The sequence below is a fragment of the Megalobrama amblycephala genome, linkage group LG4 (genome assembly GCF_018812025.1).
Source record: "Megalobrama amblycephala isolate DHTTF-2021 linkage group LG4, ASM1881202v1, whole genome shotgun sequence".
NCBI lineage: Eukaryota > Metazoa > Chordata > Actinopteri > Cypriniformes > Xenocyprididae > Megalobrama > Megalobrama amblycephala.
In genome coordinates this window covers 42,136,710-42,154,691 of record NC_063047.1, presented here as the reverse complement: position 1 = coordinate 42,154,691, position 17,982 = coordinate 42,136,710, and the positions used below count along the sequence as shown (strand labels likewise).

At 38.7% G+C, this 17,982-nt stretch overlaps 1 protein-coding gene across 7 annotated transcripts in view; it reads right to left on the bottom strand.

The window, feature by feature from the left end:
* Window positions 1–1,004: 1,004 nt before the first annotated feature.
* The window catches only part of fsd1l (fibronectin type III and SPRY domain containing 1-like), a 28,784-nt gene continuing 11,806 nt past the window's right edge, over window positions 1,005–17,982 (bottom strand). The window contains exons 6-14 of one of the 7 annotated variants that reach the window (XM_048189469.1): window positions 16,011–16,132; window positions 12,627–12,836; window positions 11,381–11,479; window positions 10,809–10,938; window positions 8,933–8,968; window positions 5,670–5,767; window positions 4,491–4,742; window positions 3,891–3,979; window positions 1,005–1,823 (exon numbers count right to left, since the gene is read on the bottom strand). In XM_048189469.1, coding sequence (XP_048045426.1) covers window positions 1,674–1,823; window positions 3,891–3,979; window positions 4,491–4,742; window positions 5,670–5,767; window positions 8,933–8,968; window positions 10,809–10,938; window positions 11,381–11,479; window positions 12,627–12,836; window positions 16,011–16,132 — 1,186 coding nt within the window. In that variant the 3' untranslated portion in view covers window positions 1,005–1,673. The remainder of the gene's footprint in view (window positions 1,824–3,890; window positions 3,980–4,490; window positions 4,743–5,669; window positions 5,768–8,932; window positions 8,969–10,808; window positions 10,939–11,380; window positions 11,480–12,626; window positions 12,837–16,010; window positions 16,133–17,982) is intronic. The other 6 variants (XM_048189467.1, XM_048189468.1, XM_048189465.1 and 3 more) reach the window with 6 other exon arrangements.

Below are 17,982 nucleotides of genomic sequence, written 5' to 3'. Positions count from 1 at the left end.
CTGCAAATCGATGCGTAGCTCTGGCCATATGCTGGAAACTAGTTATTTGAAGTTATAAAGTTTTAAATATGGATTTTTTTTCTTACAAAAACACATCACTTCACTTCAGAAGGCCTTTATTAACCCCCTGGAGCCGTATGGATTATATTTATGATGGATGGATGCATCTATTTTGGGCTTCAAAACGCCCCCTGTTCACTACCGTTATAAAGGTTGGAAGATCCAGGATATTTTAAAATATTTCTCTGATTGTGTTCTTCTGAAAGATGATAGTCATATACACCTAGGATAGATTGAGGGTGAGTAAATCATGGGGTAATTTTTGGGTGAACTATCCCTTTAATGTCTTGGAGACAGACGAGCTGTGCCAGAGCCTCTGAAAGAAAGAAAGAAAGAAAGAAAGAAAGAAAGAAAGAAAGAAAGAAAGAAAGAAAGAAAGAAAGAAAGAAAGAAAGAAAGAAAGAAAGAAAGAAGAGGCTTCAGTACACTGAATAAACTGTTTTTTTCTGAATAAAAAGCCCGTCTGTTAATCTATTTGTCATCAAATGCTTCTTCTTGACTGAGCTACATTTGGAGTTTACAACGGGAAAAATTATGTTTTATAAGAGACAATAATGTTATTGTCAGGTAATGTCAACAGTGTAAAGGCTGTAATGTGATTGGTTCACGAGGCACACGTGACACATTAGACCTGGTGAAGGCTGGTATCTCCTTATATAAGACGACCTCTGGCTGTTCTCCTTCTTTGGTTTTTCAGTGATTCTCTGTGTTTCGCCTACTGAGCTGTTCAAGATTTATTTTATTATTCATTTTCCTCCATACTTTTATACCCAACTCATCCGTACTGGAGTAAAAACATTAATACTATACTCTGACTCTAGACGTCTAGATCCATCAAGAATCTTGTCTGTTGGATTTAACAAATAAATCACACATTTTCATGCACAGGTAAAAGGATTTCAGCCTCGCTTGCTCTTTCGGCATCAGATGATCAAAGTCAGCACTGAAGTCTTTGGTGAGCTTTAATGTTTGGAATTAAGCTCATTAAGGAGTGTTACAGAGGTTTGATTATTAGTTTCTGCACAAATGTTTGACAAAATCTTGCTTCAGTCCAAAAATTAGACCTAAATGACTTTTAAAAATCAGCATAATGACAAACTCAGGATGACACATTTATACAACAAAAACATAAACATCCAAAATTATTATCCAGATATAGTAATAACAACAGTATATGACCATCTGGGGACATTATAAGCAGCTTTCATCATTTTTACACTTGTGCAAAGCTCAAATTCACCAACTGAAGGATGATCTACAGATCTCAGGACAGTTAAGAAAATCCCACAGAAAGCAGATAAACACTCACGCTACACAGAACAAAACTAAAGTAATAGTGAAAGACAAACAACTCAAAAAGCATGTCATCATTCAACCTAAATCAGTGAGAGAAAGTGCACTCAACTATTCCCTGATAAACCACTAGCTTTTCCGACGCAAACATCTCCTGATGAAAGTGTCCGTCGGAGAGAACGCGAAGGAAACGTCTCTCCAGATCCTGCCGGTCTACGAGCCTCGGCCGTCGCGAGCGTGTCCAGTTTTCCTGGAGGATTGGGAGATGTGTTCACGGCAGGAGGGAATCCACTGAAGGCAGTTTATCGTAGAAGCAGATATCACAGGACACGGAGGGATCCGGCTGGGATATACTGCTGTTCGATCCTCCCAGCCCATTCTCTGTTTTCTGGAAGCTTCTTACAGCGCTGGGAACCTGCAGGCCCGAGGTCAGCGTCAGACCGCCGCACCACACCTGAAACACAAACACACTAACAGATCATTCGTTATCATCTCCACCTCTCCTGTTCTGATCCTGAAGTTACTAAAGTTATCCAGTGAAGAGCAGTAAATGATCCTCTCGTTCCCTTTAGTTTGATTAACTGACACAGCAGCTTTATTAGGCTGCTGTCACTTTAAGACCGAATGCACAGATCTAATAAACTGACAAGCACTGGATTACCTTCTCAACTGTTTATGTTCACCTAACACATAACCCACTGCGTTTAAGTGAAAACTCGCCATTTTTACATATTTTTGTGTGTATTTGCCCGTTTAAGCACATGCCTGCAGCCGTGTTTCGCTCCGTCTCGGATCACGTGCACATAAAGCTGCCCGAACGGCGTCTCTTTCGCAGCTCAATGCGCTTTTAACTTCTTTTTTTTAGTATCGAGCACATCCGACAGGAGACTGTATATTACGACAGCCATGTTACGTGATTTGACTGATTTGGATGTTAGGAAGGGCGACGGCGCTCCGCTTTAAAGGAAAGGAACTGAATGCAGCATCATCTTTTCATAATCATTGGAGGCCAAAATCAAAACCACACTAAAACTTGTGTACTTGCGTATAGAGAAGATCGACACTGTGAAAATATGAACAAAACAGCTCTGACATGGAAAAATGTGCACATGAAATTATCCAGGTGTAATCACATTTAATGCAAAGTCAAGTCAAGTTTATTTATGTAGCGCTTTTTGAGCAATACAAATATTTTCAAAGCAGCTTTTTAGAAAATCAGTTTATAATATCTTAATTTCTTCATGCCATATATTTCGCATTTAGCAGATTAGCTCTGGGCTAGAATATAGTTAACATTTTGCGAAGATACAAGCATTTGAGATTTGATGTAAATATGGCTTTACACGAGTATACTGTATGTAAGCAGATAAAGTTGGACATGCTTATATATTCAGCTTCATATCAAGAGCTGAGCCATAATATAGTTGTATTCTGCGACAAAAAATAATCAAGCAGTAGAGATTTCCTATATCGTGTATATGGCTTTAAATACACACTGGTTGATGGTGATGTCTTGCTGAAAGAGTCTGTGTTTGCAGACGTGATGAGATGAACGCAGACAGAGCATGTATTAATTTAGCACACGTTTATATAAAGCAACTCACAAATGAGGAATATTACAAGAGACAATAATACACAATGCCAAGTTAGAAGTATGAACTAAATTAGTACACAAGCTAATGCAGAAATGAAGGGAAAATTAACAATAAAATATGTTTAATTAAACATTCCATATTTACTTACAATACTCAAGAATAACTTCACATCAGCCTTCTTAACAGCATGAAAAACAAAACTGTTATTCTAATTTTGAATAAATTATACAAACAACCAAAGGATTAGTTTTTTGTTGTTGTCACTTATTCATTCATAACATTAATCAGTTATTATTGATTGTGTTGAGTGAACGATTCAATGACTGCAGTAACGGTGGATTTCAGGAGCGACAAATGTAAGAGTGAATCCCTTAAATTATCGTTCAGTTTGTGTTCATGTGAGCTGCGGCAGTGAAGAAGACATTTAAATGCATATAATTCTTCAATCTTCATCCAAAGAAACATTAGCAACCAAAAGTGTGTCATGTCAGAGATGTTTGATGTTTTGTTAGTGATCATAAAGCTGCTGTCCTTGTTAAACATGTTACAAGTACTTACTATAGTAAATGATGCAAAGTTACAATCAAATAACCCTAAACCAAACTCTAACCCTAAAATAAGTGCATTAGTTATTATTAATGTTCAGTATTTAAGTGTATAAACGCACTGATGAGGACAGCTCATAATAAAGTGTAACCACTGCTGCTTTTAAACATATGATTTTTTATATCATTACCTTAAAGATAAAGTGGTGTTTCTGTGATAATACTTACAGAATACTTTTACAAGCTTTTATTATTTGTAAACAATCAAGATAATGACTAAACAATTTCTGTGTCATTTTTTATTTATTTTCTTTCCTGTTGCCTGATTTTATTAAAAACATCATACATGATATTTCATGGTTTGCAGTCGAACATGTTGCTTGTTCTCCAAACTCACCATGAAGGCTGGAACAACAGGTTGGGTGAACTTCATCTTAAACGTGTGGAGTAACTGTTTGTTTTCAGCATTATAGAAAGAAAGTTGGCCTGAAAAAGACACACACAGTCTTTAATAAACACCAGTTATTCAGCTGATGCATGATGGGAACCAGCTCACAGCAAAGCATGAATGGAAATGGCTGAAACTCAATCTGACGGCACGAGTGAAACCCGAGGACGGGCTATAATGCTCCTGTAGACCTCGACGGTCGCAGGAATCCAGCAAGACATGAACAGACAACACTTAAACTGCTTATAAAATTACTTTCTTTTCATTAAAACTATTAGTTTCCTCCACATCTGAGTAAGAAAATTAAAGTAAAGAAAATATAAAGAATTGTTTGTATCATACAGTATGACATGGAGGGAAAAACACCTCAAATTTATTCAGAGGCACAAACTGAACAAAATCTATCATTTGGTGCCGTTGCTGATTTATTTTCAGTAAAGCTTTGATCATGTTGATCATTTAGAGGCGTATCAAATGTGATGCTTTATAGGGTTAATCAAACATAAAAAACATCTACTCATATTTTTCATATCAGATTTTGCACATTACCCCGATCAAAGTCGCAGTAGACTCCGATGCTGTCCGGCACCGGCACATCCAAGTTCTTGGCCTTGTTGTTGTGTTTGGCCGCAAATGAGTTCTGCAGCCAGTTGTTGACGTGGATACACCAGGTGTTGTTGGTCTTCCCCAGCTGGTCGAATTTCCCGAGGTTTCTGTAGGCCAAACCAACGCTGTAGGACTTACAGTCTTTCTGAGGCTTCACTTCCCAGTAATGCTGCCCAGACTCTACACATGTGTCCCCTGAACAACACAAACACACGAGCTTCATTAAAACATTCAAATGATCAGAATGTCAATGAAACGACAAACATGTTTGTGTAGATGACGTGTACTAAAGTAAGTGTTGTTACAAGTCAAGTGACATTTGTTTATATAGCGCTTAATACAATTCAGACGGTCTCGAAGCTTCACAGTAATAAACAGAAAAATAATAGTGTTATTGGTGCAAAATCAATCAATTACACATTTGATTCCAGCTGTACAAGAGTTAATCAGCTTAATTCAATTCAATAACTGTCAAAGTTGCAAAGTTCATTAATTATAAAACAAATTCATAGCAGCTCCACAGAACACAAAAGTGTCGTAAGATTTCTTTCATCCAATAGTTTCAGTGCAGTTAAATTATATAATATTACTGAATATTAATTGTCTTTTAGACCCAAATGTTTAAAGAGGACCAATTATGCTTTATCACGTGTTCATCTGTCTTTAGTGTGTAATGTTGCTGTTTGAGTTCTTCTCTATATCAGTGTTTCTGAACTCCATCTTGAGTTTCTTCACAATATTCCTCATTTAAATAATTCATGCGCAGAATAAAGGGGCGGGGCCTGGTTGAGTTAGTTAGTAGTGTGTTTCATTTCCCTAATGACCAATCACAACACACCGCTCCAGCTGACCAATCAGAGCACATTGTGCTTTTCAGAAGGCGGGGCTTCATAGAGACAGGAACTAAACAGAGCGTTACTGACAGACTGGGAAGAGAGGAGCTGCAACAATGGAGAATATGAGGAGAATAATCAACATTCAAGCAGGAAAACCTGCTCTTTGAAACCGTGTCTCTTTAAAAGACACAGAAAAGAACAGTTCACATGAAATTGAAGTTTCACCAGACTTTTGAACAGCAGTGTTGACTGAAACACCTGAACATTTGTAAGGTTATTTTGGTACCCAGAACTGTGTAGGACTCTCCAGTGAAGCGATCTCTGGCTCCTCTGGTGGCCGGCGAGCGGCTCACTGATGTTCGTTTAGGAGATGGAGTTCCACTTCTGAAATCATCACAGAGACACAGACGGTCACTACACACACACACACACACACACAACTAACTTCAGCTGGTGTGAGCACAAAGATAAATCATCAAAACACAAACTCCTAATCCCACAACACACAGAAGAAGAGAAGAGAAGAGAAGAGAAGAGAAGAGAAGAGAAGAGAAGAGAAGAGAAGAGAAGAGAAGAGAAGAGAAGAGAAGAGAAGAGAAGAGAAGAGAAGAGAAGAGGTTAGTTATCAAACACAGCATGTCCCTATTTGTTAGGGCTGGGCATTGACACAAATTTCACAATTCGATTTGTTTTCAATTCACAAGCTTGTGATTCAATTCAGTCTGATCCCGATTAGATTTGATATGGATTCATTTGGATATACACCAATCAGGCATAACATTATGACCACCTTCCTAATATTGAGTTGATCCCCCTTTTGCCACCAAAACAGCCCTGACCCGTCGAGGCATGGACTCCTCTAGACCCCTGAAGGTGTGCTGTGGGATCTGCACCAAGATGTTAGCAGCAGATCCTTTAAGTCCTGTAAGCTGTGAGGTGGATCCTCCATGGATCAGACTTGTTTGTTCAGCACATCCCACAGATGCTCCATTGAAATGAGATCTGGGGAATTTGGAGGCCAAGTCAACACCTCAAACCATTCCTGAACCATTTCTGCTTTGTGTCAGGAGCATTATCCTGCTGAAAGAGCCACAGCCACCAGGGAATACCGTTTCCATGAAAGGCTGTTCATGGTCTGAACAATGCTTAGGTAGGTGGTACGTGTCAAAGTAACATCCACATGGATGGCAGGACCCAAGGTTTCCCAGCAGAACATTGCCCAAAGCATCACACTGCCTCCGCCGGCTCGCCTTCTTCCCATAGTGCATCCTGGTGCCATGTGTTCCCCAGGTAAGAGACCCACACGCACCCGGCCATCCACGTGATGTAAAAGAAAACATGATTCATCAGACCAGGCCACCTTCTTCCATCACTCCATGGTCCAGTTCTGATACTCACTGTTGGCTCTTTGGGCGGTGGACGGGGGTCAGCATGGGCACCCTGACTGGTCTGCAGCTATGCAGCTCCATACGCAACAAACTGATGCATTCTGACACCTTTCTATCAGAACCAGCATTAACTTCTGGAGCAGTTTGAGCTACAGGAGCTCGTCTGTTGGATCGGAGCCTTCAGTGAGCCTCGGCCGCCCATGACCCTGTCGCCGGTTCACCACTGTTCCTTCCTTGGAGCACTTTTGATAGATACTGACCACTGCAGACCGGGAACACCCCACAAGAGCTGCAGTTTTGGAGATGCTCTGACCCAGTCGTCTAGCCATCACAATTTGGCTCTTGTCAAACTCGCTCAAATCCTTACGCTTGCCCATTTTTCCTGCTTCTAACATCAACTTTGAGGACAAAATGTTGACTTGCTGTCTAATATATCCACTAACAGGTGCCGTGATGAAGAGATGATCAGAGTTACTCACTTCACCTGTCGGTGCTCATGATGTCATGCCCGATCGGTGTATGTCAGGTACAAAAATCTCCCTGAACTAATGCTGTAAACTATACAGTGAACCCTGTCAGTCGGTACTAAAATACTGATGTGCAAACATTTAAATTTACAGTATATATTATATATTTCAGTAAGTTGTTCTGTATCTTTCAACATACCTTCTGATGTTCATTCATCTTTATTTTGTGCTATAACTAGTAGTAAAGCAGAAGATGATTGGTGCCAGCAATCTGCCTCACCACATTATAGAGCAACAAAACAACATTTATTGCTTGGATTTCATAAGAAAATTCATAAGAAATTCAAAAGCTAGGACTCGAAAGCATCAAAACAGCCCACTAACTGTGATTTTTTTGTATTGTTTGATCAAGTTTTGTTCATGCATCAACTGAAAACAGCACAAAAGATTGATTCTTGGGATTTAAAAATCAATATCGGTTAATCAAAATGAGAATCGATTAAAATCGAGAAATTTATATTTTCAACCCAACCCTACTGTTTGTGATGGTGGTGAGAAAAAGCTATGGAAAATCTAATGGAAAATCTGGAAAAATTCATGGAAAAGCAATGCATAGCCACAGTAGCACAAGTGATGCAATGCTACTCAAAGTTTAATGCAACGAAAAACACCAGAACAGCTGTTGTGATCATCTGAACAATAATGGCTGATTATGAATGGCTATTATAGATCAATTAAGCAACAATTACAGGCAGTTGATTGTGTATTTTGTTGTGTACTTGATATAGAATTCAACAAAGTGCACAAACAAGTGTATTTTTATTTGAGCATGATTAAGGACTGATTACGCCATATGTAAGATCCCTCATATTAGCAAAAGAACAGCTGGCCGGTGAAGGATGACCCTAACAAAAGGCACCCGTCCTCCGGGGACGTCCTAAAACACTGAGCATTATCTCACGATACAGAGACACCAGATGGTTCATTTGTAACGCATGACAGCTGTAATGACATGCAGAACTGACGTGGTTCAGTGCGGTGCGTTTGCCGTGATGGGATGACTGATGAGACGAGCATAAAAGCGGTGATTTCAGGCGAAGGGTTACTCACCACAGTCATAAGGATGTGAGCATGGAAAAGCAACTTTATATTTAGTATTAAGTTGAATTTAAAGTTGCACAACTCAAATTTAGGTCATCATTTGAAAACATTTCAAGAAATGGCAAAGTTTCAGAGAGGGAGGTGATAGCAAAGATTTTTAGTCAGAATCATTATAATAACAGTTGACAAAAAGACAAAAACATATCATGTGATTGATATTCTATGCATATAATCTACTTTTAGTAACACAAGTGGCACATGCAGAATCCGTAATCAATCCTGTCATTTCCAAGAGCACTCGGTTTAGAAACACAGAAACCCCGTCAGAAGAACACACATTTCATGAATAAGGATCACACATGAATTTAGAAATAAAAAATAAAATGCGTTCTTTTAATTGAGAACTAATTAATCTTGTTAGAATTAATGTACGGAGGTACTGAAGGATAAAAAGTAGATTAAAGTGATCCTTTTTCACGAAGCGCTGTGCTGAGATCAGTCTTAGTGAACACAAAGCCCGTAGCGGAGCTCTAGATAAGCCAGCAGCAGCGGTCAGAGAGAGCTAAAGACCAGCGCTAACAGACACACGTCACCTGGACATATTCTTCAGATTGGTGAAATGTGCACTGCTGATTGGTGGAGAAGGAAAAACAAGAGCAGGAGTTATTAGGGATGCACCCATAATGTTTTCTACGTTATTGCCAATAAATGATACGATTTTAAAACTCGACACTGTTTTCGAAATAATTGAAAACACTGTAAACTAAAATATAAACTACATTTTAAATGCTACAAGAGATTTAGGGATTACAGCATTATAATGTATAGTAAAAATGCTTTATTTTAAGGTGATGTAGTACATTGTAATTACTCAAAATGTAATATTAATTAACTACATGTACTTACTGTAGAGTAACGGTTAGGGTTTGGTTTAGGGTTAGTTACTTGTAATTATGCATATTTACTGTTATTACTAGAGTAAGTACATGCAACTACATCACCTTAAAATAAAGTGTTACCAAAAATATATCGATTGTGAGATTTGCTAAAGACTCATTTCAACAGCGTTATTAAAGTAGGAGTGTTAATTATAAGCGAGCATTAAATGACAGCAAAGACTCGCGAGGAAACCACAGAGATGAGTGCGTCTGCTTTATTTTCAATTATTTTACTGTCACATGAACACAGTCTGGAGAGAGTTCAGACGGGTCGGGATTAAAATGAAAGTAATTAAAGGGAAAGTAATTATTTACATTATCATTTCAGGGTTATTTTTGTATTATTTATATACTGTTGTAGTATTCATGATTATTTTTAATTAGCTTTTATTTTTAGATTTTCATTTTAGTTTTAGTAATTTTGTTTTGTGATTTCTTTTTAAATATTTCTATATAGCTTTAAATAATTTTAGTTTCAGTTTAGTTTTAGTAATTTTTAGTACTTCAACAGAAACATATTTCAGTTAGTTGCCACATTTCTAATTTTCATTTAAATGTAAGCTTTTATAGAATAATTTTATTTTATTTCAGCTTTATTTCAATTAGCAGAAGTGATTTTAACAGTTTTCGTTTTAACTCTGCAGTACATTACTCTGCGGACAGAGCTTTACACCGATAAACACACACCATCACACGCCATCGCTGTCGGAAACCTCGTATTTTCAAAAAACGTTACTTTCTAAAAAAATCCAGAAGAAAAAAAACACTGTTTTTATAAATAATTAAACATTGCATTGTCAAAGTTGATATTGTGGTGTTATATATGGTCAGACACTTGCATGTGTCGTTATATTATCAACATTATACCAAAATCAAGCTCAAATGGAGTTTCGAGGTTTTTGACCAGTGAATTTCGGACATGTGTGTGTTTTGTCCCTCGTTAGAAAGGCTCATTTGAGGCAGTGCATCACATTACGCTTTCATCAACTTACAGATTATAAAGTTTACTGTAGATATGAGGAAGCTCATTTAAGATGAAATGCTACTCACATGCTATATTTAAGACACAATTGGCTGACTCGATGCAAACTCTCCTCCGCTCCTCAAATACATAAAACATTAACTTTTATAAATAATGTTTCTGGAGTGAAGAAAACGCTGTACTTATTCAAACAACCAGTTCTTTATTCACCATTGCATCGCAAACAAGCAGAGTCAAAGTGTGTGTGTGGCATTTCATTCATGATAGAGGTGGGCGGAGTTATGAGGTTTGACTGACAGTTAGAGGATCCAATAGAGTTACGTGGTTTAGTCACAAGCTCTTTTTAATACTTTTCATTGGTTAAATATCTGCAAAACCCACAGACTAATGTAAAGGGTGACCAATAGTAAATAAAAATGATGAAATACGAGGTTTCCGCCCGACAGTGACGATGTACAGGTGTCTCTCTGAGAGCGCTAAAACATGTTTGTTTAATCTCATCCACGGCTGATTCGATGAAAGAACGATGCTATATTTGAAGCTTCTTACCTGCCCTTGTTCTCCTTCCCTTTGACTTTGCTGTCTAGCCCTTTCCCTCCCTGCGGATCCCACTCCACACTCCCGTCCTCCACCTTCAGATTCAGATGAGACGACGTGGAGTCAAAGCTGAAGTTAAACGCTAACACAGAGAGACAGACATCAACGTCACAATCCAGGAACATTCTCCTTTACTAATAAAACTGCTGTCAAAAGTTTGGGGTCTATATGGCTGTGAAATATTATAACTATAATTTAAAATGTGAATATATAGTAAAGTGTAATTTATTCCTGTGATCAAAGCTTAATTTTCAGCATCTTCAGTGTCACATGATCCTTCAGAAATCAGTTTAATAACATTAATGATTATTATCAATGTTGAAAACAGTTGAAGAAACTGTGATACATTTTATTTTTCAGGATTCTTTGATTATAAAGTTCAAAAGAACAACATTTTTTGAAATAGAATCTTTTGTAACATTATAAATGTCTTTACTGACACTTTTGAAAACAACAACAACAACAAATTGAATAAATATATATATATGAAAAATGATTTTCCATACTTTAATACACAACCCTACCTCTAGTTTCCAAGGTGACGGGGTCTGAATAATCGCCCGCGGCTGCTTTGTTACACGCTCGTACCCGGAAGTTCATGAATTTGGAGTCAAATCTCAATCCTGCCGAATGAACAGAACACGCCGTTTTCATCATGCGTCAAAGTGTGAAACGTAGAATAATATAGAATATTAAACTGCTAATGTTATTATTGTTAACTACAACTAAAACCATAAAAAAACGTTTTCATCACTTGAAATAAAACAAACATTAACTAAAATAAAATAAAACAGAAAAACTTATTTTATTTCAGCTGGTTGCAAAGGCAAAATTTGAAGTAGTAAAATAACTAAAACTAAATAACCTAAACCATATAGACACATTTATATTTAAAAAAACCTAATAAAAATGACAAAAAAAATAAAACTTTAACTAAAATAAACAATAAAATCGAATTAAAAAAATTAACAAAACCTATAAGAGTATTTATAGTACAGGTCTGTTGAATGCTTGAATCTGATTGGTCGAGGAACGTCCTGAGGTGTGCAGTTATTTTCAGGGAAACACACGGATAAAGTAGTTCCAGTCAGATCTTCTTGACCGCATTACAGTTCTGTATCACTTCACCAAACGATTTCAGTTATTTATTTCAAAGGTCCTCACAGCCGACAACAACAGCGACACTGACCACGCAGATAAATGTAGTAAACAATGGGATAAAAATCACATGTTTTTTTGCCACAAAATTAGGTTGTATTATGCATGGAAAGCACATACTCTCTCTCTCCCACTCAAACACTCACACACACACACACACACACACACACACACACATTGATTTCTCACTGGTGAGGTAATAACAGCGCTGTTCTTGAAGCAGATAAACTCACACATGCTTCATCTCTCTCTCTCTATCTAATAACTGCATTAATAACTGCTTTATTCTGCTATCAATGGCTCAAGCCAACATTACTGGCTCTAAAACAACGTTTTGTAATTATCAACGGAGAAGTAGGATGAGATGCGTAAGAAATTAGTCCTACACACAAGAGTGTTTTAAGGACGAAAACCTAACAAATGTCTTGAAATACAACATCTGAACATGTCTTGATGTGTGGGAACCGTAGTATACGTTACTCTGAGCCGCTGAATTATTAGAAATTATGACCCGAGCCTGAAGTGTCACAGCATCACCTCCTCAGGTGTGCTTTATTTCTAATAATTCACCGTCCCGTCGTCAATTCCTCCTCACATCAACGGCTTCAGCACCTTGTAGGGTGTGTTCAGTGGTCCTGATGTCGTCCAGCACCTCCCAGCACTGCTCGTCCTTCACCCGCGGCAGACCCTCGTGGTTGGTTTTTCTGTACTCTAAGATGTAATGGTCGATCTTGCTGTCCTCCGTCGGCATCCTCCAGGTTACGGTCACCTCGTTATCCATCACCACACAGTCTCCGAGCACGATCTCCGGAGCTCTGGGCACTGTGGGGAAGATCACAATCACACGTGGTTTGTTCCCTCGAGGACCACCTGAGGATTTAATGATTTTTACCTACTAGCCTGTTACTCAGTTCATTACATTTAGTAGACTGAAGAGGTCACGAACCTGTGCAAATTCAGTGCCAGTCGCAATTAACAAAGCTTACCGGTGATTTAAAACGTTTTCAACGTGATGTAAATCAATATTTACATTGCAAACTTATATTGTGTCCCGTGAAATCACATCTACGTCCTGCAGAAATAAGCAGGTGGTCACCTAAACAGAGAGTTAGACTAAAAATATATTCTAAAATCATGTCATGTGTGTGAGATCATCCCGTATCCTGAATAACCTGTTAAAGACCTTCGTCCAAAGATAACATCCAGTCGTAAATAACAGTCTTCGCTTTCTCTGCCGCAGCGCCGCTGTACGTGACTCTGATCATTAAACACACAGATCTGCCATATTTATAGCAGCTCATACCGTTTCAAACTGGGAAAGGTGTCAGAATGTGTCAGACAATGTTAAAAGGTCAGGAAATGGTGTTAAATCTCCTTAAATCTAAGAGTAAACTTTTGAGTTTCTGTGTTTGTATTTCTGTATTATTGAGAACTGTAACTGGTAAAATGATGTTGTGCATAATTATGTGAAGAGGAGAGCTCTCAGTGCAGACTCAATCTCCAGATGATGTTAATGAATATCACGAGGCAATGGAACGATATCTGTGCAAATGTTAAATCGGCACAGTCTGGGAAAATCACCTGGGAATGTCAGTGTAAGCAAATTAACATTCATGAAATTTGTCATTTAGCGTCACAAGGACACAGAAGCAGAGACTTATAATACAGTCTGCAGTCGTTTAGTGAGATGATATTTAGTAAGAAGATGATGTCAGAGCCGAGGAATGCTGTGGAATGTCTGGATTTGGTGCTTCTGTAGACCCGGAGTCATCATGACACATCGAGAGCAGGTCAGACGAGCGGTCAGTGCTAAATACAATCCAAATTATTCATTCTTTTGGCTGTGCCAGAACTACTGTCAGGGTTTACTGAAGACACAGTGAAACATTAGCAGTGAAAAGGCATTTACACGCTCATTTTTGCGGCTGACCTTGTATTTGTAAGAGTTTCCCTTTCAGGCGCTTTCACATTTATGGGAGGAGAGTTAGTAAATGAATCATGCAACGTGATTTTCTACAGTTTGTGGTCGTCAGTTTACTGGTATTTGGGGCATTATTTAACACCAGCATGTGGTCTCCTCCTCTCGTCTTCATTTATTCAGAATGCCAGAGGAAGACGCTATCCAAACATCACTTCCAAACCACGTTATTTTTCATTTGCTTCACCCGTGTTGTTAGTAGAGGCTCTGCTTGTTTGCGACCCCACACTGCTTTGACCTGCTGTTGGTAGATTGTGTTGGTCATGAGATGAGATGCTGCGTCTGTGTTCTTCAATGTGTGTTTGTCAGTAGATTCACCCGCAGAAACTTCAGTCCCATCGGTGCTTTTATGGGATTGTGGCTCAGGCTAATTTGCCGTTTATTAAATCTGGCCCTTAAACTGTTGACCAGCTTAGGCTGGTTTTAACTGGATTTTGCAGCATGGTTTTGTTTAGCTGGCACAAAATGAAAGACTGGATATAACTAGTTACAGGTTTGCAAACTTTTCATGCCAGTCTCACGCAACACATGTAATATTTGAGTGTACTTTTGAAATAGTGGCGTAACATGTAATATTAAAGCGTTAGTTCAACCAAAAATGTAAATTTCTGTCATTAATTACTCTCCCTCATGTCGTTCCACACCCGTAAGACCTTCGTTCATCTTCAGAACACAAATTAAGATATTTTTGATGAAATCCAAGACTCGTCCATAGACAGCAATATAATCAACACATTCAAGGTCCAGAAAGGAACTAAAGACATCGTTAAAACAGTCATGTGACTGCAGTGGATCAACTTTAATGTTATGAAGAGACAAGAATACTTTTAGTGCACAAAAACAAAACAAAAATAACCACTTTATTCAACAATCTCTTCTCTTCCCTGTCATTCTCATACGCTGTTTACATCCAGCACTTCCAGGTTCTACGTCAGAATGGCGACTCATTATTGGCCGGCTCCTGCGTCAGCATCACACATGCTGATCACGTGATCGGCTTCAGCCAATAATGAGCCGGCATTCAGAACACGGAAGCTTCACTGCGTCACCTACATAAGGATAATAACACAGAAGAGAAGAGATTGTTGAATAAAGTGGTTATTTTTGTTTTGTTTTGTTTTTGCGCACAAAAAGTATTCTCGTCTCTTCATAACATTAAGGTTGATCCACTGCAGTCACATGACTGTTTTAACGATGTCTTTAGTACCTTTCTGGACCTTGAAAGTGTTATATACCTCTTGGATTTCATCAAATATATCTTAATTTGTGTTCTGAAGATGAAAGAAGGTCTTACGGGTGTGGAACGACATGAGGGTGAGTAATTAATGGCAGAATTATCATTTTTGGGTGAATTAACCCTTTAAATCCTTTAGATTATACGTGTTACAGTAACATTCCTCTAAATGGACGTTAGTATCCTTTGGGTGTGGAAACATTTCTATGATTGTGAGAATCATAATCATCATATGTAAAGATCATGTAATGTTAGATCAGGGGTGTGTGTAGTTTTCACATGAGCCTGAAGGACTTGATGAGCTGGATCAGGTGTGTTTAATGAACTGAGGCTCTGTCCACACCAACACGGGTGTTTTCAAAACCGCCGTCTTTTCTAAGCTTTTTTAAAAAACTCCTGCCAGGATGAAGATTTTCAGAAACTCCGGTTGCGGTGTTGTCGTGTAGCCGGTGAAACCGGAGATTTCGTCTTGTGACGTGGGAGTGTGCGCTGTTATCTCCTGTGTTTACATGAGGCGAGTCTGAGGCAAAATATCACCGCTAATAACTGTGCTAACAGGGCTTTGATTGGCCGTTTCCATGTGGACGAGTTTTCTTTTTTTAAACAAAGGAGGAAAAGCTGTTTATAAAAGTCCTCGTGTACTCGTGTGCTAGGATTCTTCTATCACAGGGTTAGTAATCAGGGAGCAGATGGCGTTTGGTAACTGAACGGTTGCAGGTTCAAACTCAAGAGAGGTCGATCCGGTAATACGAGCAGCGAAATAACCAATTAGTAATTATCTTACCGGGGAGGAACTTGAGGCCCTGCAGAACCTGCCTCTCGTGACTGAAGTCCACCATCAGATGGGTCATGTTATCTGTGGCTTTGGGCTTCATCGTCAAGCGGAAGGCAGGAGCCATCGTGACCCTGAAAGAGCAAAATAATAACAGTACGGTCATTTAACTACAGACACACCGTTATCCAGCACTCCTGGATCTATTTCTGTGACCTCTTCTATTCACGTTTTTTATTTTCAAATTAACTGTGTAAATGTAAACAAATTTGTACTCTTAGATTTTTGTATCCCACTGAATATGCAGGTCAAGTGATTTAAAGCTAATTTATATTTCAGACCTCCGAGTATCTATAGTAGTTTCCTTGCGGTGCATTTTACAAGATTTTCCTGAAAATTATTTGCAAATGTCGATGCAGATTATTTATTAATGTGATCTTCATCCTCCACATATAATTTCATGAGGATCAAGTCTGCAATAGTTTCCCTGTCCATAATATATTATATATTGTTATTGAAGAGAATATTTGGCACAGTATCCCATAAATAACAGAACCGGAGCACTCATGTCTCAGTCAGTGTGAAACAGTGTTAGTGTGCCGGACAGCAGTTAGCAGATTTCACTTCATTAATCAGACCGTAGTTTTAAGGTTAACATTCCCATTGTAGATACACACATGTATAATTAATTCCTGCTTTAGAACAGTGTAATCAGCCTCACTGCTTTCATTAGAAGCCTTTCATTCCCAGTGGATTAAAGCGACCACAGACACATGTATTATATATGAGGAGAGCGTCGGTTTACGGGGCGTCGAGGCTGATGCACACTACAGCTGAGAATCGTGATGTTCTTGTTTCAAATAGAGATCACGATTCTGAACAGACAACTAAATAAAGTATTGTTTCAGCACACATCCTAATGCAAACAGAGAACATCCTTGTTAACATGCATCACACTATAGCTGCGTCCGAAATCACATACTGTATAGTACGTACTAGATTTGGGTTGAAACATACTTCATGACCATTAAAAAAGTGCATGTGTGCACATGTGTGTAATATGAATGAAATCTGGATGTATTACATCCACCATATTGTTACTGTCATGTGACCTGCCAGCGTCGCTTCAATACCATTCATAAATCTTCTCCCGTGGTCTCATGGGATAGTAAAGTGTCCATCAAATGCACACTTCAGAATCTCGCCAGAAGTAGTAGGTCATCCAGACACGAGTAGTATGTATTCAGACATATTTTTGCATATTATATAGTAGGGAAGTATTCGATTTGGGACGCAGTGCATGACTGAAGTGACTGAATGACCCACATAATAATGTCACAGACAACAGGTGACTCCTGCACACACACACACACACACACACACACACACACACACACACACACACACACACACACACGTTGGCATTACTATCATTAAGGGTGTGTTCACACTTGTAGTGCCCTTGGGTCTAAAAAGAAAAAATACATTTACTCCTGGTTCACTTAGTGTTCACGCTGTCATTTTTAAGGCTGCACCTAAAGATACAAAACAAACAAACAAACGGCTTTTATGGCGTATATTTTGAGACGGAATTTACATCCAAAACAGTGCTGTGTGCTAAACGCTCACTGTATGTGTGTACATATGATGGCATTACCAGTGAAGAACTCGCAAAGAGCTTAGAAAATCTGTAAAGGAGTCAAAACAGTGGTGGGAATTCTTCTGTCGCACACAAACGAAGATCTGCTGCGAGGAGACGGTGGTTCTGACGCCTGTACCGGACCGTGATGGGCGACGTAGCTCCGTGACGAGAGGAACCAGGTGTGCTTGAGCGTTCTGTCCTTCACAGGGTCACATCTCGTCGTGTTTTTAGTGTGTATTGAGTTCATATTTCAGTCAGAGTTCACACTTCATCAAATGAACCGCACTAACAGAGCAATCGCACCGGAGTGTGTTTCAATCAGACTAAACCTGTCAAGTGTGA